This window comes from Lolium perenne, chromosome 4 (genome assembly GCF_019359855.2).
Source record: "Lolium perenne isolate Kyuss_39 chromosome 4, Kyuss_2.0, whole genome shotgun sequence".
In the NCBI taxonomy this organism is placed as follows: domain Eukaryota; kingdom Viridiplantae; phylum Streptophyta; class Magnoliopsida; order Poales; family Poaceae; genus Lolium; species Lolium perenne.
Window position 1 is genome coordinate 146,756,479 of NC_067247.2, and position 26,418 is coordinate 146,782,896.

Sequence of the window (26,418 nt, forward strand, 5' to 3'; positions counted from 1 at the left end):
GAAGCAAATCCATCACCTTCACGACCAGGTATAGGTCGGGTGGCACGCCTGCACCGGCATCGGGACGTGCGTACCAGAGCTTTGCGGGCCGTCGCTCGGAGGGACCAGGGCCAGCCGCGATTACGGGAGCCTCCCGGCTCTTCGTGTTGCCGGCCGCAGCTCGCCGGTGGGTTTCGGACGCCAACACATTTCGGCACGCCGGTGGGACAGTCTTCGACATCAATCGCATCGCCATCTACATACGAGATGGCGGAAGGTACTCCAGTCACGTACGAGGATCTGACTGAGGAGCTCAAGAAGAAGTATGACGAGGTCAAAGCTATCCTCGAAGCCGACCTCATCGGCTCTTTCCAGAGGACCCGCTCACACGGCATCAGGTGGAAAGGGTTCTCGCCTGAAGGCGCGCTCGATGGAGTGGACCTGTCTACCCCTTCAGAAGAACGCACTAGGTCTCTGCGTCAGGAGATTAATTTCATGGTAGCACATTCGCTACACCGCCATTCTGAGAGCCTGGTGAACACTTTGGAGCGTGTCGCCCTTCGGGTGATCCAGGAAATCATGAGGCATCAGTACTCTCCGTCAGGACCTGCTCTAGGGACTCACCAAGGAGAGATACCACTCCAGTCCCGACCACCGCTGCCGTTCGCGTTGGCAGCACCAGAAGTGCCGAGTTCACCGGCATTCGTCGTCTACAAGATCGGTGGTGACCCTAGTGATTACCAGTTCTTGTATGAGGCGCCTAAGGAGATCCCTCACGGGTACACGTGCACATACGTGCCGATCGCAGAATCGGGCACTCACGAACCAGATCGCAGTCAAAGAGGGACTGGAACAAGCGAGGGAGGAGCTTGGATCAGATCTTGAGAAGCGACGTGGCTAGCTAAGTATGCCACTCCGACGAACCTCCGAGCTCAACTCCTGCAATGGCTCGGATCGTGAGAAGCGACGTGGCTAGCTAAGTATGCCACTCCAACAAACCTCCAAAGCTCAACTCCTGCGGCTAGCTCGAGCTTGAGAAGCAAGCGTGATCGGCTAAGTACGCCACTCCGGCGAATCTTCGAGCTCGACTCCTGCCGGCCCGGCACCGCGGATCGGATCGGTACAATCTTGAGAGACCAGTTCGGCATGGTGCCGAAAAGGAGGGCAATCGGCTATTCCAAGCCGTACCCCAACGAGTACGATTTGATCCCACTACCACCCAAATATCGGCTCTGAATTCTCCAAGTTTAGTGGGTCGGATGGCTCAGTTCAATCGAGTATGTGAGCCGATATTTGGCGTAGCCGGGCACGATCTCGGCATCGGATGAACTACGTGTGAGGTTCTTCGCACAGTCCCTCACAGGATCGGCTTTCGGGTGGTACACCTCGCCGCCACAGATTCAATCCGGACTTGGAAGCAGATGGAAGAGCGGTTCCACATGCGGTATCACTCGAGAGGCTTCCGAGGCTGGCATTGCCGATCTAGCACAAGTACGGCGAAGCGCGGAGAAACGATGTCGAATACATCCGGCGCCAGGGGCCATCAGGAACCGATGCTATTCGGCTCGTTTGACTGAAAAAGAAGCAGTCGAGTTGGCGGTGGTGGGTCTCGCATCGCCGATCAAGGATATGGCTTCTCAAGCAGATTACCCTTCACTGGCGCATATGGTTCAGAAACTATCATTATATGAACAACGCCACCCAGAGTTGTACCAGGACAAGTTCAAGCGTGCGGTAGTCCTGGTTGAGGCAGATGAAGATGAAGGCTCTGCGGGAGATCAAGAGGTAGCAGTGGCTGAATGTACTCGGGGGGCAAGCCCCGTGTCCTGCAAGTGGGTTAAGCCACAAGGTCCTCCAAGAGGGTATGACTTCGACGTGACCAAAGCTGAGCAAATTTTCGACCTCTTGCTCAAGGAGAAGCAGCTAAAGTTACCCGAAGGCCTCAAAATCCCCACGGCACAGGAGTTGAACGGAAAGCCATACTGCAAATGGCATAACACGTTCACCCATACCACCAACGACTGCAGGGTGTGGCGTCAGCAGATCCAAATGGCGATAGAGCAAGGGCGTCTAATCTTTAGCCAGTACGCCATGAAAGTCGACACGCACCCCTTCCCCGCTGTTAACATGGTGGAGTGCACTTACCCTGGGAGGTGCCAGCCAGGTTTCTCATTCAGCATTAACATGGTAGGGCCTGGGCACCACTCTTGTAAGGACAGAGACGAGGGCAGCCGCTCTCGTAGCAAGGACAAGGAGGAAGCCGTTCCGCGCGATCGGCTCCGACACGATGGCAAGCGCTACATCATAGAGGGAGAAGTGAAGAATGTGCGATATCAACGACCTCTCTCTGATCATCTCCTCAACAAATATGTGAGTCAGTACGACCAACGCCGACGATACGACGACGGTGACGAAAGAGATCGTCTGGCTAGCAGGGACGCCAGGAGACATCGTCGGCATGATCATGACGAGGAGAGATATGAGCGCCATGCCAAGGGAAAATCAAGAGAGCAGGACGATATGGACAAGCACTGGGATTGTCCCTTCTTCAAGCACTGCTGGGATTCAGGAATGAGCCGATTGCCCACAATCGGCAACTGCCCAGAATGTAGACAGAAGAAGAGGGGCACAGGAGATGTGTCAGTGTTCAAGCGTCTAGGACCTCTCCCATCTCGGAACAGGCAAGCTGAGTCCTCTCGGGTAGAAGATCTCGAGGAGTTAGAAGATGACGATGAAGAAGAAGAAGATAAGTACCACCGGCCAAGGTGGCGCCCTGATGGACTCAGCCGTTCCCAAAAGCGCAGGGTTCAGCGACTACGTGGTTTGGAGGAAGCCGAAAGGTTATACCTGCACACGTTAAGGAAGGCGCGGCCCGATCTGGCCGCGAAAATTCAGCGAACTCTGGACGAAGAGGGTCGACCACAAAGGAAAGAGTGGCGCCCCAAGCAAAAGAGAGCCGATGACGAGACATCGGCTGGTACAAACATGGTGTTCATCCTGCCAGCAGAGTTTTGTGCTCCTGGAACAGAAGAGGCATCTGTGGCACAACTTGACTGCGGCCCACGGCCGGTTATTTTTGAGAAGCCACGAGAAAGAAGCTACAGACACCTGAAGGCCCTGTACTTACGAGGTTACATCAATGGGCAGCCTGTCAACAAGATACTGGTGGACACCGGAGCGGCAGTCAACATCATGCCATACTCCATGCTACGTCGTTTGGGACGCTCTAGCTCGGATCTGATCAAGACCAACGTCACACTGAGCGATTTCAACGGCCAAGCATCAGAAGCACAAGGTGTTCTGAACGTGGATCTGACCGTGGGGAGGAAAACCATCCCTACGACGTTCTTCATTGTCGATAGCAAGAGCACCTACGCTGTCCTGCTAGGGAGAGATTGGATCCACGCCAACTGTTGCATTCCATCCACGATGGGATGGAGATGAAGTAGAAATCGTCCACGCAGATGACTCAGCTGAGATCTCAACGGCTGGCATGAATGTTTGGGAGACGGCAGGCCAAGAGCCACTCTCCGGCATCACTTTGGACGACTGTGAGCGCATCGACGTGACAAAAAACGGGGTGAGGCTGGTCTTATCCACCGGCCTGACCGTGTAACAAGAGCAAAAGCTATGGACGCACGTGGCAAGGCCGATCGGCCCCAAAAAATAGAAAGTGATAATCTTGTCTCAAGCATGTCACGTAGTCATAGTAAAGCAAGACCAAGATGTAAACCTTCATTGAGCAATGCAATCAAAATGGGGGCCGATTCCAGCAATCGGCCCATATTATTATCCTCGCCATACGTTTTGCCTGTGTTCAGCGTCAATCTAACAGGAGACGGAAAGCTATGGGTTTACATCGGCTTATGGGCTCTAAGAAATCGACATTGGTCATGACTGCAGAGCCGATATCTGCAGTAACCTGATAGATTCGACTCGGGGGGCACCTAATCAGAGGAACATGTGCGATACATGGGCAGTGAAATGTGAGGGGCCGATAGAAAAATCGGCCAGTAAAAAATTTTTTTTTTTGCAAGTCATAGCCGATGCGCAGACATCGACTTGAGGAATATGGATACCAGTACAGCCGATGCACGGACATCGACTTTAGAACAATAAAAAGCCGATGCAGAGCCATCGACTCTAGACAGAACAAGCTCAATTGAGCAGGTTAACAGATCAGTTTCAAGCCAGAGTCCATGGCATTTGAGATGATTCTCTCATTGGATTTGCTGAGGAGTCGAATCTGCGCGTTTGAGATTGGAGGATGGCGTAGACACGGATAAGATCTGTTTGACTGCATGAATAGGCAACCGATTTGGCCTTAAAATGCGTGTTATGGTAGGAGCCGATGCTCTGCCATCGGCTCTTTGAGCGTTGACTTCGTTTGACAATCGGCAAATTGGACAAGAAGACAAAATTAATAGAGGAATATTTTCTTCATTAATAAAGGATTTCTTACAAAGAAAGAGCCGATTGCTCGAGGAGAGAAGAACAAAAGAAAGGCCTATTGGCCAATCTGCTACTACTACTAGACCTATACTAGTAGACGCTACCCTACGGGCCGTTGCTGCCCTCGTCGTCGGAGCTCTCGTCGGCGCTGCTGCCGGTGGGCTCCTCGTCGCTGCTCCCATAGCCCTCTATGGAAGCTTCTTCCTCCTCGTCGTCGTCGTCGTCGTCGTCGTCATCATCCGATCCGGCGCGGAAGCGCTTCGCCGGCGGATAGTCCTCGAGGGAGTCGTCGTCGTCGTCTTCTTCCTCCTCCTCGGAGGAGGTGTAGCCGTCCCAAGAGAACGAGTCGTCCTCGCTCGTCGCTTCCAGTTCCCCATCGGCAAGGAACTGGAGGTCGTCGTCGCCGCTGGTCAAGGACTTGTCGTCCTCGGACCAGACGTAGGGCTCGTGGTCCTCGTTGTCCCACTCCGTTGCGGCGAGGATGTCGTGCGCCGCCAGCGAGCCCCACTCCGGCGTCGGCTCACGAGATGAAGAAGAATTGGAGGAGAGATCTGACGAGGTGGAGGAGGACGAAGAGGAGAAGGACCGGGAAGAAAGATCCGACGAGGCGGAGGAGGAAGAAGAGGAAGACATTGCTACAGGAGATGGGGAATTTTTGCGTGCCGATGGCTAGAACAGAGCAAGGGGATGAAGAGGCGAACTGTTCGGCGCGGTTAAATAAAAGGGGGTATAGTGGATTTAATGCCACAGCATTTTCCGAGGAAGTGGTGCCAAGAAAAAAAAAACAACGGTCAAATCACGCGGAGAAGTTGAGAAGGCAAGGCATCATGATGAAGGATACTGCGACGGTTTTGCCCTGCCACGACATGACCCAACAAAGAAAAGGCAGAGTGGTTTTGGAATTATCATTTCCAAAACTAGGGGGGCATGTGTTATCACCAGAATTTGACCGGATCAGAGGTGGGCCGTAATTAAGATGGACTTGAAGAATATACACGGAAGATATACATGAATCGGCCTTGTACACGAAGTTTGGGCTAGTTTGCCCGTGTATCTGTAAATATAGTAGGATACGTGTCGGTTAGTTAGAATTTGGCTCGTACACGGTTGGGATCATTCCCACGTTAGAAAGTCTACGGACTATAAATATGTATCTAGGGTTATTGAGAAAACAACAATCACGTTCATCACAAACCAATCTAGGCGCATCGCCAACCCCTTGTTTCGAGGGTTTCTTCCGGGTAAGCATCATGCTGCCTAGATCGCATCTAGGCAGTATACGTTTATTCGTTGTTCCTGCGTTGCTCGTGCTGAAGCCTTGTTGATGGCGAGCAACGTAGTTATCATAGATGTGTTAGGGTTAGCATTGTTTTACCACGATGCATGCTTTGCTCCATGCTATCCCTAGACGTCTAGCCGCCTTTACACCTATCTTAGGTGTAAGGGCGGCACCTTGCTTGATCCGTGTTTAGTAGATTCGATCTGTTATGATTGCTCCTTGTTCTTCAAGGATTAGTTTGATATCTGCATAGTTAGGCCTTGCAAACGGGTTGAAGGATCCAGTAGCACGTAGGGTGTAGTTTGCTAGCCCTAGATAAGATGTTCCGGGGATCAACTCTATGTTGGTTTTTAGGCCTTATCTAGGGCTGGTTCATTATCATCTTACGTGGCTGCCAGGCTCAATCACGTGTAGGATGTTCCGATTATGCGGTGAAAACCCTAAATCGTCGTAGGTTGTTTTAGCTATATATTGATCAAGCAGGACCACCATGTGATCGTAGACCTCATACGAACCATGGGTGGATCGGCTCCTTGAGCCGATTCACAGGACAACCTGAGAGCCGATCGAGGCTCGTATTTAATGTTTACGTGTATGCCATGCAGGAAACTAAGCGAAGCAAATCCATCACCTTCCTGACCAGGTATAGGTCAGGTGGCACGCCCTGCACCAAAGATCGGGACGTGCGTACCAGGAGCTTTGCGGGCCGTCGCTCGGAGGGACCAGGGCTAGCCGCAGTTCTGGGAGCCTCCCGGCTCTTCGTGTTGCCAGCCGCAGCTCGCCGGTGGGTTTCGGACGCCAACAATTGTTTATAATCAGGAGCCATCTTTAAACCTTTCGTTTCATGGATATTGCCATGCATGGTCATAATTTATGAGGCTTCTTGTCACATGGTAGTAAATGCTATAATTTTTTTTATCTCTAAGCACTAGGCCCGATCAAAAGATCTTAGGTTTTCAACTTGAAGATAGTCCCCGTTCTCAAAACAATGCCTTCAACAAGGCCATTGCCAGGCACAACCACGGATTTTCACCCTGAAAGGTAAGACTCGAACCTCCATTGCTAGTACTCCAATCCGGCCTTCATGATATTCTCCGACTGTGTTTTCACCATGGACCAGAATGTCATCAGATGGCAACATAGAACAGAGCTTGGGTGCACACTACCGAATACCACCTGATCCAGCAAACTCCAGGCATAAAGGGCCGGTCTTAGGAAGGTCACCATCTTCGCAAAAGAAGAACCCTAGGGCAGCCACCTTTATTAGGCAGATCGGTGGAAGAAGAGGTCGCTGCTGACCACAAACCCATCGACGAGTCGTCCGCCGCCACCCCAAACACCGAAGTAGGCCACCACCGTGAGCCGCCGGGAGGGAGAGGCGCAGAGGACCTACCAACCACCACCAGGCACGACCACGCCGCCGTAGACGCTGGATCCGCAGCCATCGGGGACACCCCCGCCGCCAACCGCATCGCCGAAGCATCACCCGGCTGCCACAAACCTTGCTCGGGCAGCTAGGCCCGACGCGCCGTAGAACCACCGGTCGAGGCCGCCGCCCTGGATCCCGCCCAGGACACCACCACGCCGATCCCCGACCAGCCCCGCTACCGGCCGGCGATCTCTGTTGTCGATCCGGCGCCTCCTCCGCGCGCGCACACAAGAGGGTAGCCTGCCGCTGCCGCCGCCCAGAGCACCACGGTTTTTGTGTAATTTCATATTAAACAACTAAAATTGTTGATATTTTTTGCGACTTCATATTATGCGTAACTTTAATAGATCAATTTATTATTTACATATTTAGGTTCAAATTTGTTCGGCAATGTCAACGGCTAATTCAATCAATGTAGGCAGCATTTTCCACTTAAGTGAAGAATTGCAACCGTATGTGTCTCGAACTCGAAGGAAAACCGAGACAGGCATGCATCATCTCTTTTTGGCATGACTTGACAATTTTGTATTTGGGCGTGGCTAAAAACGCTAAAACTTAGTTGCGTCCGTCTGGGAAACTAAGTTCGGTCGTACTTCCTAGGTTCACAAATAAGTGTATATTTAGATTTGTTTTATATAATTTATAAATTTATTAAATTTGATTTTTTTTTGAAAAAGTAGCAATATTTATCACACTCGTTAGATTTATCTCGACATGTAGTTTAATAAAATTTACAATTTAATGTTATATATGTTGCTATTTTTATATAAAAAAATTGGTAAAATTTAATAAAATTTGATCTACGAGAAAGCTAACCAGGGACGAGTAAATAACATACACATCAAAGGAAATTCAAATCCCGGTTGTACACGGACAGAAGGCAGAAGTACCGACACGTAGAAAATATGTGGATACGTGTCGATTGATCACATGACCATTCCGTGCATGAGCTAAGGAAAAAAAAAGGAAGCGGAGCTGGTGTATTTACTGGAGTAATAAAGAAAACAGTGTACTGTCAAAAAAGAACACAGTTGTGTCCCAGAGATAGCCAGCCTCCTCCTCTCTCCCAAGACTCAATCCAGCCACCGCTTTTTAAACCTCAACGACGGCTCCTCTACCCTTCCTCCGTCCCCTGCAACAAATCATCCATTCTTGTGTATCTTCTGCTGTACTCCCTCCGTCCTCAAATAAGTGGATATCTAGCCTCAAACTTTGTCCATGAAAGATTGTACTTCTATGTTTTCAATGCACTTTAAATTAGCAAAAGTTGTTTCTCTCCCATCGCACGGAAATCAAACCCAATAATATTCAACACATGTTATCTTAACTTTGTACATGCACTTAGCCTATTGGATGTGTAATAATTATAGAGGAGAGAGATGTTGGTTGCATCTTCCCAATACAATTTTTTTCTCCTTTTACTAATTTATCTTGAAAATCCCGCACGTCCACTTATTTGTGGACGGAGGGAGTAGACCTCAAATGCTGTGGAGAAGGAGTTAGAAATGGCTGGCCGCAAGGAAGAGGGGAGCGGGCGGTCGGGGCAGCAGGAGAGCAAAACAAGCAGGCGGCCATGGGGGAGGGACAACGCGAAGAGGAAGGGGGATGGGAAGAGGAGGGAGCAGGGGAATGGGAAGGAGGAGGAAGGCAAGAAGTTTGGGCCGCAATTCTGCAGGCTGTTCTTGGCCCCTGAATCCGGGGGGAGTGATTGGTGAGGGTTTTTGAATCTTTTTCTATTCTTTCCGTGATGAACTCAATATGTGCATGTTTAGGTCCACTAGATTTTGGTTGTCTAAACATGAAAAATCTGGTTTTGATCGTGTACTCATCCTCCCTGTATCTGAATCTCGGCCACAATTTGCACCACTCAGTAAGTCAGGATGGGGAGGAAAAATGCCATGCCCTTTTCTTAGGAAGTTTTTGTATTCCTAGATAATCAAGGTGGACTAATCTAAGAGGTAGAGAGAGATGGATTTTCTTAGTAGCAATAGGTAGGGAGAGGAATGGAACACCGGCTTCCTTGAAACCAGATCTTAGACGCTAGACGTGATAGTGCGTTGAATATGTATTCCTATCATTGCAGGTTGTTGAACATTGTTCTTTGGTAGCTGGGGATTACATTCCTAGTACTAGTTTTATTTATGACAACTGTTGGTAGTTCAAAGATATTCAGATCGTGTTAACCTCCTGGTCACCTTGCCTATAGTGACAAGGTACTACAATATTACTGAAACAAATTGTCTCTGTATCATTTTGAACAGATTAAATCCGTTACCACAAATGAGGAGCACACTTTTATTCTTGCTAATTCCGAATAGATGAAATACAATGTTTTACAAGTAATTTTTATTACGTGCATGACTGCAGTAGCTGTCTAATCTTGGGGTTTGAATCCTTGAGCTTCGTATCACAAGAATTGATTTTTCTTGGACCAATTCATTTGACAATGTTAGGTAACGTGTAGATTTGATAAATTGTACTCAAATTGTGAAGTTTTATTTATAGGATTATGTTTGTGTGGGTTTTATCTAGTTATGAACATGGGACTACAATGTCCCAATTTTGGCACGCGGAGCTAATTAATGTGGACACACCATTTCAGAAACTAATAAGGAAGATTCCATGGATTAAAAAATTAGTTTGGAATTAGTGCTCAACATTTCAGCGTGAAAAGAAAAACAAACCACCACTGTTTCTTGACAGGGAAACTTCCTCTTTGGATGTACATTCTTGAGCACGGATGGGTTTCCTTGGTTTTTTCTTGCATTCTTTATTCAATCAGTTATCTTTGATGAGTATGGATGTACATTCTTGAGCAGGGATGGGTTTCCTTGGTTTTTTCTCGCATTCTTTATTTCATCAGTTATCTTTGATCAGGTCATACGATCTACCGAAACAAAGATGGTACAAACCAAAAGTGGATTTTTTGTGTGATTTTGGTAGAGATGATTACTGTTGAACCGTTACTGGGCTTTATGTTTCTGGCCCATGTGGCCCATCTGCTGTGTATGTGGCTGAGCTATATATATTCTCACCTCAGTACCGTGTAACCCAAGACAGAATAGAGAGTGAGCTTCCACCCACAAGGTTAGCCGCCGCCTCTGATCTCTACATGGTATCAGAGCTCTAGAGGATGGAGGGGGTGGCGCTGGAGATGAAGACCCAGTGAGTGGATCTGTTGGAGGCTGCGAGGGATTTGGTGGTTCTGCATCAGGAGGTCTGAGGGAAGTGTTGTGGCAAGGCTGAGCCATGGGAGACGATTTGGCAAAGGCACTGGACAGGCTGGCGGAGATCCTCACCGCCAAGACTACAGAGGCTACGGCTGTGGTCAGGTCAGGAGATGGGGCTCTACTTGCTGGAGTCTCACAGGCAGAGGGGGTGCAAAAGCTGGAACTGACACCAAACGAGATTAAACTGGAGGGTGTTAGCAATTATTTGAGCTGGTCTAGGAGAGGACGGCTGTTGCTGAAGACGAAAGCTTTGGAAGGATATGTTCTGGGAGAAGTTGTTGAACCTGTTGAGAAGCAAGGTGCCGAGTGGAAGAAATGGAGCACTACTGATTCAGGAATACTTGCGTGGTTGCTCAGCTCTTTAACCCCGCCAGTTGCTGCATCTGTTGAGGCACTGCCTACTGCAAAAGAGGTATGGGAAGCTTTGTCTCAGATGTATTCTGGTAAGGGAAATGTGATGCTTGTTTCTCAACTTGAGGATAGACTGCATGATCTCACTCAAGGTGAAAAGTCAGTGATGACTTATGTGGGGGAGCTGAAGCAGTTGTGGGCTGATTTGGATCATCTTGATCCTTTGGTGCTCACCCATACTGAATGTGTTGTGGCAGCAAAGAAATGGATTGAAGGCAAGCGAGTGCTCAAGTTTTTGAAGGGTCTGAATCAAGACTTTGAGAATAGGAGGGCGAATCTGATGCATGAAACTCAGTTGCCTTCACTTGAAGCTGCTATTGCCGCTATTGCACAAGAGGAAACAAGACTGAAGTGCAATGAAAAAGGGGAACTTACACAAAGGCCTGCCTATCTTGTGTCTGAGTGGCAGCAGACCAGAGAGTGCTTCAACTGTGGAATAAGTGGCCACCTTGTCCATCAATGTACAGCTCCACCTCGCCGAGGCAGAGGAGGTTTCAGAGGCAGCAGGTATGGCAGGGGATACTATAGAGGTGGTAGAGGCAGAAACGGAGGAAATTACTACCACAACTCAGGCGGTCCACAAGGAAGGGCCAGAGCCAATATGACATTTACAGAGGGAGGTAGATCAGTAACTCAGAATCAGGAAAGTGTTGAAGGGGAAGTGAAGAAAAATGAACAGCAAGGAGAAACGAGCTTCGGGCAGTTTGCTCATTTTGTCTACAACAAAGGTAATACAGAAAATGTCTCTCTAGCTGCTCATAAGCTTGATTCTGATTGGGTATTAGATTCTGGTGCCTCAAGGCATGTTACTGGTAATAGTAGAGAGTTTGAGATGTATAATCAGTACCCATCTACATACCATGAAACCATTCAAACGCGGATAGATGGTCTTGCTCAACTTTGTAAAAGGTGTTGGAGATGTCCAGTGTTCATCTAACATAAAGTTATCCTCTGTCCTACATGTGCCTGCATTTCCAGTGAGCTTGATCTCTTTGAGTAACATGGTGGATCAGATTGATTGCCGCATTATTCTTGATAAGTATATGTGTTTAATTCAGGAGAGGATGACTGGAAGGAAGCTTGGGGACGGAATCAGATGTAGAGGGTTATGGTACCTGGACCGAGAGAAGCCTAAGTTGCTAGGATACTCAGTGGTGCTCGCAGCGGTCCAAGGTGATAAAGAGAGCAAGGCCATGATCCATCATTGTCGAATGGGGCACATTTCCTTTGATAAGATGAGCAAAGTTTGTCCTGATGTAATGAGTAGAGTAGACATGAACAAACTGAAATGTGATGCATGTGAGTATGCTAAACATACCAGAACATCTTATGTGAGTAAGGGGCTGAGAAGTATAGCTCCCTTTGCTCTTGTGCACTCTGATGTATGGACATGTCCTACTATGTCGATTAGTGGAATGAAATATTTTGTAACCTTCATTGATTGTTATACCCGCATGACCTGGGTGTATCTTTTACGCCACAAAGATGAGGTGTTTCAATGCTTTCAGGACTTCTGTGCATATGTAAACACTCAATTTAGGGTGCAGGTACAAATGCTCAGATCTGATAATGGGACAGAGTATGTTAACAACAGATTTGGCAGATTCTTATCCGAGAAAGGTATCATGCATCAAACTTCCTGCCCAGATACTCCTCCCCAAAATGGAGTAGCTGAAAGAAAGAATCGACACATATTAGAGGTAACTCGCTCTCTCATGTACACTATGAATGTACCGAAATTTCTATGGAGTGAGGCAGTTCTAACTGCTACCTTTCTTATTAATCGCATGCCTTCACGGATTTTGGGCATGAAATCGCCATGTGAACTTTTATTTGGAGAAAACAAATTTCCTGTTGCCCCCAAGGTCTTCGGCTGTACTTGCTTTGTCAGGGATCACAGACCATCAGCAAGTAAGCTTGATCCCAAGGCTGTGAAATGCATTTTTATTGGCTATCCTCCCGGACAACAAGGATATAAATGCTGGAATCCAACTGAGCGCAGAACTTTTGTGAGTATGGATGTCACCTTTCGTGAATCTGAACCCTTTTATGGTGAGCAAACAGACTTAAGCATATTGTTTGAAGGTCTTGATCATCTGTCACAGTTGAGCGCTGATCAAGAGGGGGAGAATACAAACGGTACAGTCACACCTGCAGAAAATTCTGATGCAACAACAAAGGGTCAACCTTCTCCGCTGGTGATTGGATCGGATCTGATCTCTTCAGAGTCTGAAGCTGATGGTGCCCATGTAACTGCACCACAACAGGGTGCCCATGTAACTGCTTTACAACAGGGCCAAGAAAAGCAACTTCAAGTGTACACAAGGAGGCGACGTGAGAATGTTGAACAGGGGGAGAATGCTGAACAGGGGGAGGAAGATAATTTGGTACAGGGGTCACAAATACAAGAGGAAGAACAATCTGCTGAAGACAGACAATCTGCTGAAGATAGTTCATCGAGTGCACCGTTGGAGGTGAACTCAAATATCACTAGAGGATCGGCAGACCTACCAATTGCACTAAGAAAGGGGACTAGAGCAGCTACAAGCAGACCTGTGAAGAAATATGGGTTTAATGTTCATGATATCAGCAACTATGTGTCTTATGAAGCCTTGTCACCCTCCCATCTGGCATTTGTTGCGTCTCTCCAATTAGTGCATATTCCTACTGATTGGACAGTTGCAAAACAAGATCCTAAATGGTGTGTTGCTATGAGAGAAGAGTTGGAAGCATTAAGGAAGAATCAAACTTGGGAGTTGACTACCTTACCGGATGGAAAGAAAGCTGTTGGATGCAAGTGGGTGTTTACAGTCAAACAAAGTCCGGAGGGAAAGATAGAAAGGTATAAGGCAAGGTTGGTTGCAAGGGGATATAGTCAAACATATGGGATTGACTATGACGAAACCTTTGCCCCTGTGGCGAAAATGAACACTGTGAGGATCTTGATATCTTGTGCAGTTAATTTTGGATGGCCACTACATCAGCTTGATGTGAAGAATGCCTTCTTGCATGGTGACCTTCAGGAAGAGGTGTATATGGAGGTGCCACCAGGAATGGCTGCTGCTGAAAATGGAGGTAAAGTGTGCAAACTAAAAAAGGCTCTCTATGGTCTGAAACAATCTCCAAGAGCCTGGTTTGATCGGTTTAGAAGGGCCGTGTGTGCCATGGGATATAGACAGTGCAATGGTGATCACACTGTGTTTTACAGGCATTCAAACCAAAGGATTACTATTCTGGCTGTTTATGTGGATGATATCATAATTACTGGGGATGATGAAGCTGAAATACTCAGATTGAAGAAGTGTCTAAGTAGGGTTTTTGAGGTGAAGGATCTTGGCCAACTCAGGTATTTTCTTGGGATAGAAATAGCACGATCGGCAAGGGGCATAGTGTTGTCACAACGCAAGTATGTTCTAGACCTGTTGAATGACACAGGAATGATGCAGTGTCGAGCAGCCGCAACCCCCATTGATCAAAATTATAAGATAACAGCTGAATCTGGAGAATTGGTGGAAAAGGAAACTTATCAAAGACTTGTAGGAAGGTTGCTATATTTATGTCATACAAGGCCAGACATTGCTTATGCAGTGAGCGTTGTAAGTAGATATATGCATGAACCAAGGACTGGTCACCTAGATGCAGTACATCGAATTCTGAGGTACCTAAAGGGAACTCCAGGAAAAGGGTTATGGTTCAGAAGTAATGGACATCTAGTAATAGATGGTTATAGTGATGCTGATTGGGCAAGTTGTCTTGATGACAGGAGGTCAACTTCAGGATATTGTGTATTTGTTGGAGGTAACCTAGTATCATGGAGGAGTAAAAAGCAACAAGTTGTATCAAAGTCATCCGCTGAAGCTGAATACCGTGCCATGTCTGAAGGATTGAGTGATATGCTATGGGTAAAAAATCTCTTACGTGAGCTGAAGGTGCTAAGAGATGGTCATTTAAATGTTTGGTGTGATAACAAGTCAGCAATATGTATAGCAAACAATCCAGTCCAACATGATAGAACCAAACATATAGAGATTGACAGGTTCTTTATCAAGGAGAAATTAGATGCTGGAATTATCAAGATTGATTATGTGAACACTAGACAGCAGATTGCAGATTGTTTAACAAAAGGACTAGGAACAAAGGAATGCAACTTGGCTTGTGACAAGATGGGGATGATAGATATATATCACCCATCTTGAGGGGGAGTGTTGAACCGTTACTGGGCTTTATGTTTCTGGCCCATGTGGCCCATCTGCTGTGTATGTGGCTGAGCTATATATATTCTCACCTCAGTACCGTGTAACCCAAGACAGAATAGAGAGTGAGCTTCCACCCAGAAGGTTAGCCGCCGCCTCTGATCTCTACAATTACAGACTTCATGTTAATTAATTTGTTTGAATATATAGATGATATTTAACCTTGTTAAACTTGTACATTAATATATTTGTGACATCGTCTGATGCGTAACTAATATAAAAGCGGTTATGTGTGTTACATGTTTTGTCTTCTACATTTGAAACTCAGGCAACCTTTATTAGATCATAGAATTATTATGGCATATCATAGTTGTTCAGCATAATGGGCACAAATGGGTATAGTTATTGTAACTTGGATATCTACGGTTGCTGGCTTAAAAAAAAGGCAGCATGGCAATGGGAATGCACTTGACATTTAACCAAGATGATCTCAACAGAGGTTAGATAAGTGGTTTTACCGAAGTAGATGGACCAAGTCAAGCATCAAGGTCGTAACCAGAAATGAATTTTATTCTTTTTGGAACTCGATTGAATGTTGACATTAAGTAGATTGTAGTACTAATGATCCACATTCCCAAATACAAAGTTCTATATATGGATATTGTTCGGTGTGCATTATTACATGGTTTGATGAATGCCAGAATCATTTACCAATATACTATTTGTGAAATACATTTATGTGTCGTTGTTTCAGGGAGCAAGTGACATTTAGATGTCGTAACAACTTCTTTTAGGTAATGAACATTATGTTGGGAGGATCTAAATTCTGTGGAATTCATAGAATAAAATTACGGAGTATAAAATTTATTGGTTATTACTTGTTAGGATTTTTAATTTTTTTGTTTAACTTGTTTGCTTTTGTCAGTCATGTATACTCTCATATTATCAGTACATTTTTATGTTGTCGAGAATTTTCATGACATGAACTTTTTCTTGATGCATTGTAGAGAATTCTATGAGCATTCTGTCAGTACCTTCTGAATCATCCAACTGGATTGATGTCCCTGAAAGGTCAAAGTGGTAACACGTGGCCTGCAAAGCTTTCTTTAGACACTGAAGGGTTATTCTTTGGACATGGGTGGAAGGAATTTATTATGGATCATTCCATAGAGTCAGGACACACTTTAACCTTCTCTTATGATGGGCACTCACAATTCTCAGTGGTGGTATTTGATGGACTCTGTATTGAGAAGTCATCAGCTTTTCATGCTAAGCCTTCAAACGATCTGGTCTGTACAACAGAAAGTGATGAAGAGGACAATGATATATCGGCTGCTTTAGTTGATTACAAATCAGCAAGTCTTAACAGTACTGAAGGTAAAACCCTTGTTAATTTTAAAAAACTTGTATTATGCTGGACTTAATCATAATTAAGTTCTTATAAAAATGACACATGTAGTTATTGGTGACAGGTGATTGGCGCAATTTTTTAAAACTGTTTGAGAAACAAGATGATAAGATTATTTAGAGTGCACATTTGACTAACTACCCGTGCAACAAGCGTGGTCACACATATTCAAACATTTGATATATAATAATATTGAGTAATAGTTGCATAAATTGTTTGCCCCTTTTGTTTCATGTGTAGTACAACAGTCTTATATTGTTTATAATCGGGAGCCATCTTCAAACCTTTCATTTCATGGATATTGCCATGCATGGTCATAATTTGAGGCTTCTTGTCACATGTTAGTAAATGCTATAATTTTTTTTTATCTTGAATCACTAGGCCCTATCAAAAGATCTTAGGTTTTCACCCTGAAGATAGTCCCCGCTCTCAAAAAATGTCTTCAACAAGGCCATTGCCAGGCACAACCAATTAAGGCTCGACCTTGGATTTTCACCCTGAAAGGTAAGACTTTGAACTTCACTTATGTTGCCGCCCCCCACTTGCATACTGCTAGTGCGAAAAAACCCCGGCTAGGGCAGCCAAGTGGGACGCGCCACAGAACCACCGGCTGAGGCCGCCGCCCCGGATCCCGCCCAGAACACCACTATGCCGATCTCTGACCAGCCCCGCTACCGGCCGGCGATCTCCGTCATCGATCCCGCGACTCCTCCGCGCGCGACACGAGTGGGCAGCCTACCCTGCCGCCCAGAGCACCCCGTTTTTTTGTATTATTTCATATTAAGCAACAAAAATTGTTGATATTTTTTTTACTTCATATTACGCGCAACTTTTTTTTTTTCGAGAAAACGCAAAGGACCTTTGCGCTTCATTTCATTGAAAAGAAAGAGTTGTAATTACAAGTCTCCTAGGAGACGGTGATACAGGGTGGGGGATGGTTTGCCTAGTGCACATCCCAACTCGTTGGAAGGACGGCCCTCAGTCCTAGAGCTCCTGCCCTTGCCCAGAGACAAGCTTCTTCCTTGATGTTGGCGAGCAGCGCTTGCGTCGATGGCTGGGCCCTGTCAAACACGCAGTCGTTTCTGTGTTTCCAGAGCATCCATGGTATGAGCAAGGAGGCTGATGCGAACCCTTTCCGAAGCGGCTTTGGGAGTGCAGGCTTGACCTTTGCCATCCAGTCACTGAGCGAAGCGTCCTCGGCGCTAGGGATAGTGCATGGCATCCTAAGCCAGGATAGCACCTCATGCCAAACTAGCTTGGCAAACGGGCACTCCAGGAGCAGATGATGCATGGTCTCAGGCAGCTGATCGCAGAGAAGGCATCTGGGATGGTGCTGCAACCCTCTCCGTGCAAGCCTTTCCGCGGTCCAGCAGCGATCTTGGAGGGCCAGCCAGAGGAAGAATTTGACCTTCTGGGGCGCCCAGGTGCGCCAGATGAATTTGGCCGCAGGGCACGCCGTGGACCCGTGGAAAGTGGCCATGTAGGTGGATTTGGCAGAATATACTCCCGAGGCAGTCCACTTCCAGTTGAGCCGGTCCGGCTCACCACTGAGCATCGTGCCCTCGATCCTTCGCCAAAGGAGCAGGTATTCGCCGATCTCTTGGATGCCCAGGTTCCCGTGTATGTCTGTAGCCCAAGCGTTTCCTTGCAGCCCATCGGCGACGGTGCGGGATTTGCGGCGTCTTTTTGGTATGCACTTGAACAGCGATGGCGCAATCTCACCCACCGAGCGGCCCTCAATCCATCAGTCGTCCCGAAACTTGGCTTTAATAGATAAATTTATTATTTACATATTTAGGAACAAGGATTTGGTGCACATGGGCACCAGTGCTCCTTTCACTTTTAGTTTTTTGAAAATTTCAAAACCTTACCCTTTTATATTTAAAAAATTATGGCGTTAAATATGTAGATAGATATGTACATAAGAAGTGTATGCAAAAAATGTCCTGGTAAAAAATACTTTAAATTTTGGGAAATACAAAAAAACAAATTTCTCACAAAAGGATACACTATTGTTATATTATTTTACTACATTTACTGTCAGAAATTTGTCTTTTTTATATTGTTCAAAATACAAAGTATTTTTTAAGGGGACTTTTTTGCATACACCCCACCCGTATATATCTATCTATATATTTAACGCCATAATTTTTTTAGACTTAGAAACGCGAGGTTTTAAAATTTTCAAAAATCTGAAAGTGGAGAGAGCATTGGTGCCCATGTGTCAAACATACTTTCCGCATATTTAGGTTCAAATTTATTTGGTAGTGTCAACGGCTAGGTCAATTAAATGTAGGCAGCATTTTCCACTTAAATGAAGAATTGCAACCTTACGTCTCTCGAACTCGAAGGAAAACCGAGACAGGCATGCGTCATCTCTTTGTGGCATACGTAGTATCCTCTTTTTTTTTCTAGTGGACGACTGACAATTTTGTATTTGGGTGTGGCTAAAAGGCTAAAACTATGTTGCATTCGTTTGGGAAACTAAGTTCGGTCGTACTTCCTAGGTTCACAAATAAGTGTATATTTAGATTTGTTTTATATATAAGTTATAAATTTATTAAATTTGATCTATTTTTAAAAAGTAGCAATATTTATGACACTAAATCAGTATCGATAGATTTATATTGACACTTAGTTTAATAAAATTTACAATTTAATGTTATATATGTTGCTATTTTTACATTAAAAAGTTGTTAAAATTTGATTAAGAGAAAACTAATCGGGGGCAAGTAAATAACATACACGTCGTAGGAAATTCAAATCCTGGTGGTACACGGACAGAAGACAGAAGTACCGACACGTAGAAAAAATGTGGATACGTGCCGATTGATCACATGACCATTCCGTGCATGAGCTAAGGGAAAAAAAGGGAGTGGAGGTGTGTATTTACTGGAGTAATAAAGAAAATAGTGTACTGTCAAAAAAGACACGGTTGTGTCCCACAGAGGGCCAGCCTCCTCCTCTCTCCCAAGACTCAATCCAGCACCTCTTTTTAAACCTGGGCGATGGCTCCTTTACCGTTCCTCCCTCCCCTGCAACAAATCATCCATTCTTGCGTATCTTCTGCTGTAGACCTCAAGTTCTGTGGAGGAGTTAGAAATGGCTGGGCGCAAGGAACAGGGGAGCAGGCGGTCGGGGCAGCAGGAGAGCAAAGCAAGCAGGGCGGCCATGGCGGGGAGGGACAACGTGAAGAGGAAGGGCGATGGGTGGAGGAGGAGGGAGCAGGGGAATGGGGAGGAGGAGGAAGGCAAGAAGGTTGGGCAGCAATTCTGCAGGCTGTTCTTGCCCCCTGAATGTGGGGAACGATTGGTGAGGGTTTTTGAATCTTTTTCTAATTTTTCAGTGATGAACTCGATATGTGTATGTTTAGCTCCATTAGATTTTGGTTGTGTAAACATGGAAAATCTGGTTTTGATCGTGTACTCATCCTCCCTGTATCTGAATCTCGGCCACAATTTGCATCACTCAATAAGTCAGGATGGGGAGGGAAAACTCTATGCCCTTTTCTTGGGAAGTTTTTGTATTCCTAGCTAGTGAAAGTGGACTAATCTAAGATGTAGAGAGAGATGGATTTTCGTAGTAGCAGTAGCTGGAGAGAGGAATGGAACACTCGCTTCCTTGAAACCAGATCTTAGACGCTAGACGTAATAGTGCGATGAATATGTATTCCTGTTGTTGCAGGTATTTGAACATTCTTGTTTGGTAGCTGGGGATTACATTCCTAGTACTAGTTTTGTTTACTGGCAACTGTTGGTAGTTCAAAGATATTCAGATCGTGTTAACTTCCTGGTCTCCTTGTCTATATAGTGACAAGGTACTACAAAATTACTGAAACAAATTGTCTCTAGATCATTTTGAACACATCAAATCCATTATCATAAATGAGGAGCACAATTTTATTCGTTCTAATTCAGAATAGATGTAATACAATATTTTGCATGTTTTTTTTATTACGTGCATGACTGCAATAGCTGTCTATAGTCTTTGTGTTTTGAACCCTTGAGCTTCATATGAAAAGAATTGATTTTTCTTTGACCAATTCATTCGACAATGTTAGGTAAGTGTAGATTTGATGAATTGTACTCAAATTCTGAAGTTTTATTTATAGGATTCTGTTTGTGTGGGCTGAGTCTATTCATGAACATGGCACTACAATATCCTAATTTTGGCATGCGGAGCTAATTAGCGTGGACACACCAGTTCAGAAACTAATAAAGTAGATTCAGCAGATTAAAAAATTAGTTTTGAATGAGCGCTCAACATTTCAGCGCAAAAAGAAAAACAAACCTCCGGAGAACTACCTCTGGATGTATATTCTTGACACGGGTGGTTTTCTTCGATTTTTTTCTTGCATTCTTTATTTCATCAATTATCTTTGATTAGGCTGGATGATTCAGATTTGATTTATTTTCTTCTTTTTCGAAATTGAATTGGTATTGTTCGAGTGCGCTGTTTAATTGGAGCATGCAGAGATCGGATCAAGCTAACACAACAATGGTCATGCCTACACTATTATCTGATTTCACTTGGTTTGCCTTAGCCAGTTAGCAGGGTTGAAATGGTTATTCTATTTGTTTTCTTTGACTGTTTCAATTAACTGGTTGAAGTTAGATATGCTTACTATTTGTACATGATTGTGCTTTATTAGTCCAATATATGATAGAATGCTCCAAAAGTGTTATCGTTCATTCGCATAACATCCTCAGGTCGTTGGGTCATATTATCAAAACTAAGATGGTACAACTAAAAGTGGGTTTTTGTGTGATTTTGATAGAGATGATTAAAGACTTCATGTTAATTAATTTGTTTTGAATATATAGATGATATTTATCCTTGTTAAACTTGTACATTAATATATTTGTGACATTGTCTGATGCGTAACCAATATAAAAGCGATTATGTGTGTTACATGTTTTGTCTTCTACATTTGAAACTTAGGCAACCTTTATTAGAACATAGAATTGTTAAGGCACATCATAGTTGTTCAGCATAATGGGCACACATGGGCATAGTTATTGTAACTTGGATATCTACGGTTACTGGCTTGAAAAAAAAGGCAGCATGGCAATGGGAATGCACTTGACATTTAACCAAGATGGTCTCAACAGAGGTTAAATAAGTGGTTTTACTAAAGTAGATGGACCAAGTCAAGCATCAAGGTCATGACAAGATAGGAATTTTACCCTTCTTGGATCTCGATTGAATGTTGACATTAAGTAGATTGTAGTACTAATGATCCATCTTCCCAAATACAAAGTTCTATATATGGATATTGTTCGGTGTGCATTATTACATGGTTTGATAAATGGCAGAATCATTTACCAATATACTATTTGTGAAATACATTAATGTGTCGTCGTTTCAGGGGGGAAGTGAAATTTAGATGTCATAACAATTTCTTTTAGGTAATGCGCATTATGTTGGGATGAATTCTGTGAAATTCATAGAGTAAAAATATAAAAAATATTGGTTATTATTTCTTAGGGTTTTAGTTATTTGTTTTGTTAAGTTGTTTGCTTCTGTCAATCATGTATACTTTCATATTATCAGTACATTTTTATATTGTTGAGAATTTTCATAACTTCAACTTTTTCATGTTGTATTGTAGAGAATTCCACCAGCATTCTATCAGTACGTTCAGAATCATCCAATTGGATTGATATACCTGAAAGGTCAAAGTGGTAACACATGGCCTGCAAAGCTTTCTTCAGACATTGAAGGGTTGTTCTTTGGACATGGGTGGAAGGAATTTGTTATGGATAATTCCATAGAGTCAGGACACATTTTAACCTTCTCTTATAATGGACACTCACAATTCTTGGTGGTGGTATTTGATGGACTCTGTATTGAGAAGTCATTAGCTTTTGATGCTAAGCTTTGAAACAATCTGGTTTGTATAATAGAAACTGATGAAGAGGACAATGATACATCGGCTGCTTCAGTTGGTTACAAATCATTAAGCCTTAACAGTACTGAAGGTAAAACCATTGTTAATTGAAAAAACTGGTATTATTCCTTAATGATAATTAAGTTCTTATAAAAATGACACATGTAGTAATTCGTGAGAGGTGATTAGGCGCACTTTTCTAAAATTGTTAGAGCGACAAGATTATTTCGAGTGCACATTTGACTAATAAATGCATAACCGTGCAGCAAGTGTGGTCACACCTATTCGAACATTTGATATATAATAATATTGAGTAATAGTTGCAAAAATTATTTGCCCCTTCCGTTTCATGGATATCGCCATGCATGGTCATAATTTATGAGGCTTCTTGTCACATGGTAGTAAATTTTATAAAAAAAATTGATCTCTAAGCACTAGGTTAGATGTGGCTTTTATCGTTGTCCTTGTACTGGTTTTGACAATTATTATTGTACATAGTACATGTTGAAGATCCTAAGAGTTCATATGATTTCCCTTCAAACTTCTCATGTAACAGATTCTGATTCACCAAACCACGTGTTAGAAGAAAGTGTCCCTCACAAAGATTCTTCAATGTTTTCACCGATGTTCAGAATTTCTAAGGAAGTGGATGAATCTAGGGTGTCCCTCACAAAGATTCTTCAAAGTTTTCACCTCAAGTTTTCTAAGGAAGTTAGACCTGCTTGAGCCCCGTCGTGCTTAGTTGCTTGCTCGTGGTCATGTTCCCCTTTATGAGGTGCGGTCTGAGCTTCGTGCTGAGGAGACTCGCCTACGTGGCGTTGGTTTACTGGATGTTCCTTCTGTACTTGCTACACATGGCCCTTCGTCGCCTGCTCTACCGCCTTCTTCGAGGCACGTTGCTCTGCCACTTTTACCCACTACCGAGGCCCAGGGCCAAAGTTGTGGTTAGGGTCAGGGCCAGTGTCGTGGCTAGGGTCGCTCCCGTCCTCACTGCACCTATTGTGACATGGATGGTCATATTGAGTCCCGCTGCTACACGAAGGAGCGTGATATACGTCAGCAGAGGTCGTTCGCTTTCGGATCTTCTCCAGCTAGCTCCACCAAGCAAGATATTGTGTGGCTCAGGCGGCTGCTCGCCGCTTCAGGGTCTCCCTCGACAGCCTGTGACTGATTCTTCTGGCACTATGTGACCACCATCTTCTACACAGGTACGTCCCCGTGGTTTTGGACTCTGGAGCTTCTTTTCATATGACTTCTGATTCTTGTCTGTCCTCTCTTCGACCTCTTGATTCCCCTCTTAGTGTTCTTACTGCCGATGGTACTTCTCTCTCCGTTTCTAGTGAGAACACTCTTTCGACTCCTTTTTTTGTTCCTGATATTTCTCATGACGTCTTATGAGGAACTTGTTTTCTGCGGGCCAGCTTACTGACTCTGGTTGTCGTGTCATTCTTGACATCGATTCTTGTTCTGTTCAGGATCGTCGCACACAAGCTTTGGTTGGAGCTGGCCCTCGCCGACATGATTCCCAGGGGTTTTGGGAGTTAGACTGGCTTCGTGTTCCTTGCGCTGCCACCTCGTCTTCCAGTTCTTCTGCTATCGTTGCTTTTGCCACCAGTGGTATCATCGTCTTGGCCACCTTTGTGGTTCTCGTATGTCGTCATTAATTCATCGTGGTCTTCTAGGGCATGTCTCAGAGGCAAGGTAAACATATTCAGTTACCCTATCATAGTAGTGTGTCTGTATCTCAGCGACCTTTTGATTTATTCACTCTGATGTTTGGGGACTGGCTCCTTTCGCTTCGAAAGGCTGCATATTTCACCTTGTACATGTACTATATATTGTGACCTTTGGCCTCATGGAATACATATTGGCATATTCCCTCCAACATTAATATTTTTCGCGGTTGCTGTTTTCTATTTTGGCTCAGTGTTAGAGATTTTCCTTGATGATTTTCTTTCAGAAAGTTATTAGCCAGTTCATTGTTCTACACATCCGTTTGCATCATTAAACCTTGTTTTTGTCCATGGAATTGCCATTCATAATGAAATAACTCAAGTAATTAACTATATGCTTATTGTTGTTCAAGAGTTTAATGATCCAAGGTGCTAGTATGAATAGACTAGAGAATGAGGTTATGCGATACATATGGGGGTATATTATTTCCCTTCTCAAAATGTGGAAATGGTTAACCCGCCAAGTAGTATGGGAAAAAAATATGTTTCAGATTCTTTCATCTGACTGATGACTACTGATTCCGCATAGTTGTATGTTTTTTTGATTCCTTATTTTTGCTGTTACCAGTTTCCTGACTTATAGTCAGCATCAAAAAAATCATCTGCTCATACATGCATATAGTGTAAAAAACAAGAAGTATCCCAGAATAGGCGCTTTAACATGCAAGGCAGAAATACCATTGTACTGTACATGATCGTTTTCCTGAAGTACTTTCTTGTGTTGCAGATTATTCCAAGTGATTTTGTGAGGGATTATCTTCCCCACACTGACAAGAAGTTGACACTCTGGGATGAACAAGGAAAGGCTTGGGAAGTTAGTTATGTCTATTGCAGCAATCGTTCCTCTGGCGGTTTCAGTAAGAGCTGGGACGCGATTTCTCGGGGTAATCATCTGGAGAAGTTTGACGTGTGCGTCTTCGAACTCTTCTCACAGGACAACATAAAAGTTACGTCTACAGAGCTAACCCCGGACTAACTCCGTACATCCTAGAGTCGAACAACTAGATAGTAGCAGCGCTGCAGCTCCATATTTGACCTGCGACTCTAGCTAGTAGTCAAATGGGACTGTTCAGATGGTGAGAGAGATTTGAAATAAGTGACTCCCTGATAAACAAGGTTTTTTGTGTCGATCGAATTGTTGGATGAACTGTCTGTATCCTGTTGTATCAGTGCAGGAATTAATATTGTTGCAGGCTTGCTGCCGTTCCATTGCTGCAGTATATGTACAATGCATATTCGTAATCTGTCAGCTGTATTGGTTTCCATTGATGGCCTTATTGTTATGTGTTGCATATACTATGCTATGAGTCCACTGGAGGTACAATAGTAGCCCTATTTTTACCTTAGAGAAACACATCTATTTTGGTTTGGTTTGGTTTTATTCAACTGGTAATTAATTCTGCTGTAGGGTAGTTTCCGCTCATAGAGAAATTCACTTTTGATCTTTTTTGATCTTACGTGCATATGCTTCTGTGCCACCGGAAAACAACATTAAGTGTTAACAAAAATCCGAACAAAAATTTTGCACGTACATCTCGACATTCCGTGTGCACACACCATGTTTCGCGAAAAATGGATATTTTTAAGTCCTATGTGAAAAAGATTAAAATAATGTCTTGTGAAGAGCTTTTTTTTAGCACGGAATTTTGTGTTTATTACACACGACACAAAATATATTGGTCTTTTGTCAAACAACTTTGCAAGCACATAGAATGCTGAGATGTACGCGTGACTTTTTCTGCTGATTAAAAGAAATAAAAGCATATGCTCCGGATGCAAAATCACCTTGCCCTGATAATAACATTTCTTCAGATTCTTTAAACTGTTATTGTTTAGCCTTCGGCCTATGTTGTACTATTTGTGTTTTGTTTTCTCCTATATGGAATGAAAAAGCAGCCTGCTTGCATATTTGTCAAAATAAATATTGAGTGATTTAGCTATATATCCGTCATACTTTTTTGTGTGGTATAACCATGTAGAATTGAGCTCCTACAGATGATGCATAAGGGAGAGCTACACGTTCAAAAGCTTGTATGACTTACTGTTTATGGCTAGTTTGTCAATGGACCATTAGGATCAAAATATGAAAAGTTTATGCAGTAGATCTCTCAATCATGGAGCAAACACATAGCATATAGTTAATAATACATGTATTGATGTGTAGTATGTTAGCTCGAAGTTGCCTCAAAATAAATTATGCATGCTACTCATTCGGACTTAGCTCATTAAATTAAAAACATATGAACTCTCATAAAAGTGTATATTCACACTTAATAATATATTATTAGGCCTTCCCCAATGAACTATATTTGAAAGTGTTTTCATAGGTAGTGGTGTATTCAATGTTCTTTACCCATCAGAAAATTATAATCCAACGATGGTAGAAAACATCTCACTAAAGATTGATACTGGTG

The 26,418-nt window shown here is 44.1% G+C and overlaps 2 protein-coding genes across 2 annotated transcripts; both read left to right on the plus strand.

Moving 5' to 3' along the window:
- The first annotated feature begins 1,238 nt into the window (after positions 1–1,238).
- LOC127294850 (uncharacterized) lies at positions 1,239–25,267 on the plus strand. The gene is made up of 8 exons (XM_071829206.1): positions 1,239–1,256; positions 1,696–6,494; positions 15,981–16,350; positions 16,763–16,885; positions 21,993–22,362; positions 22,828–23,479; positions 23,747–23,972; positions 24,732–25,267. The coding sequence occupies exons 1-2, from the start codon at positions 1,239–1,241 to the stop codon at positions 3,421–3,423; spliced, it is 1,746 nt and encodes a 581-aa protein (XP_071685307.1). The 3' UTR covers positions 3,424–6,494; positions 15,981–16,350; positions 16,763–16,885; positions 21,993–22,362; positions 22,828–23,479; positions 23,747–23,972; positions 24,732–25,267.
- Positions 6,504–12,217, plus strand: LOC139830536 (uncharacterized). The gene is made up of 2 exons (XM_071818833.1): positions 6,504–11,508; positions 11,839–12,217. The coding sequence occupies exons 1-2, from the start codon at positions 10,389–10,391 to the stop codon at positions 11,880–11,882; spliced, it is 1,164 nt and encodes a 387-aa protein (XP_071674934.1). The 5' UTR covers positions 6,504–10,388; the 3' UTR covers positions 11,883–12,217.
- Positions 25,268–26,418: the final 1,151 nt, after the last annotated feature.

Excerpts from the sequence above, each read along its gene's own strand:
- LOC139830536 (XM_071818833.1), top strand. The coding sequence starts at position 10,389 with ATGGGAGACGATTTGGCAAAGGCACTGGACAGGCTGGCGGAGATCCTC. Across the intron at positions 11,509-11,838 it reads TCATTTTGTCTACAACAAAG|GAGAGGATGACTGGAAGGAA; the intron begins GTAATACAGAAA and ends TGTTTAATTCAG.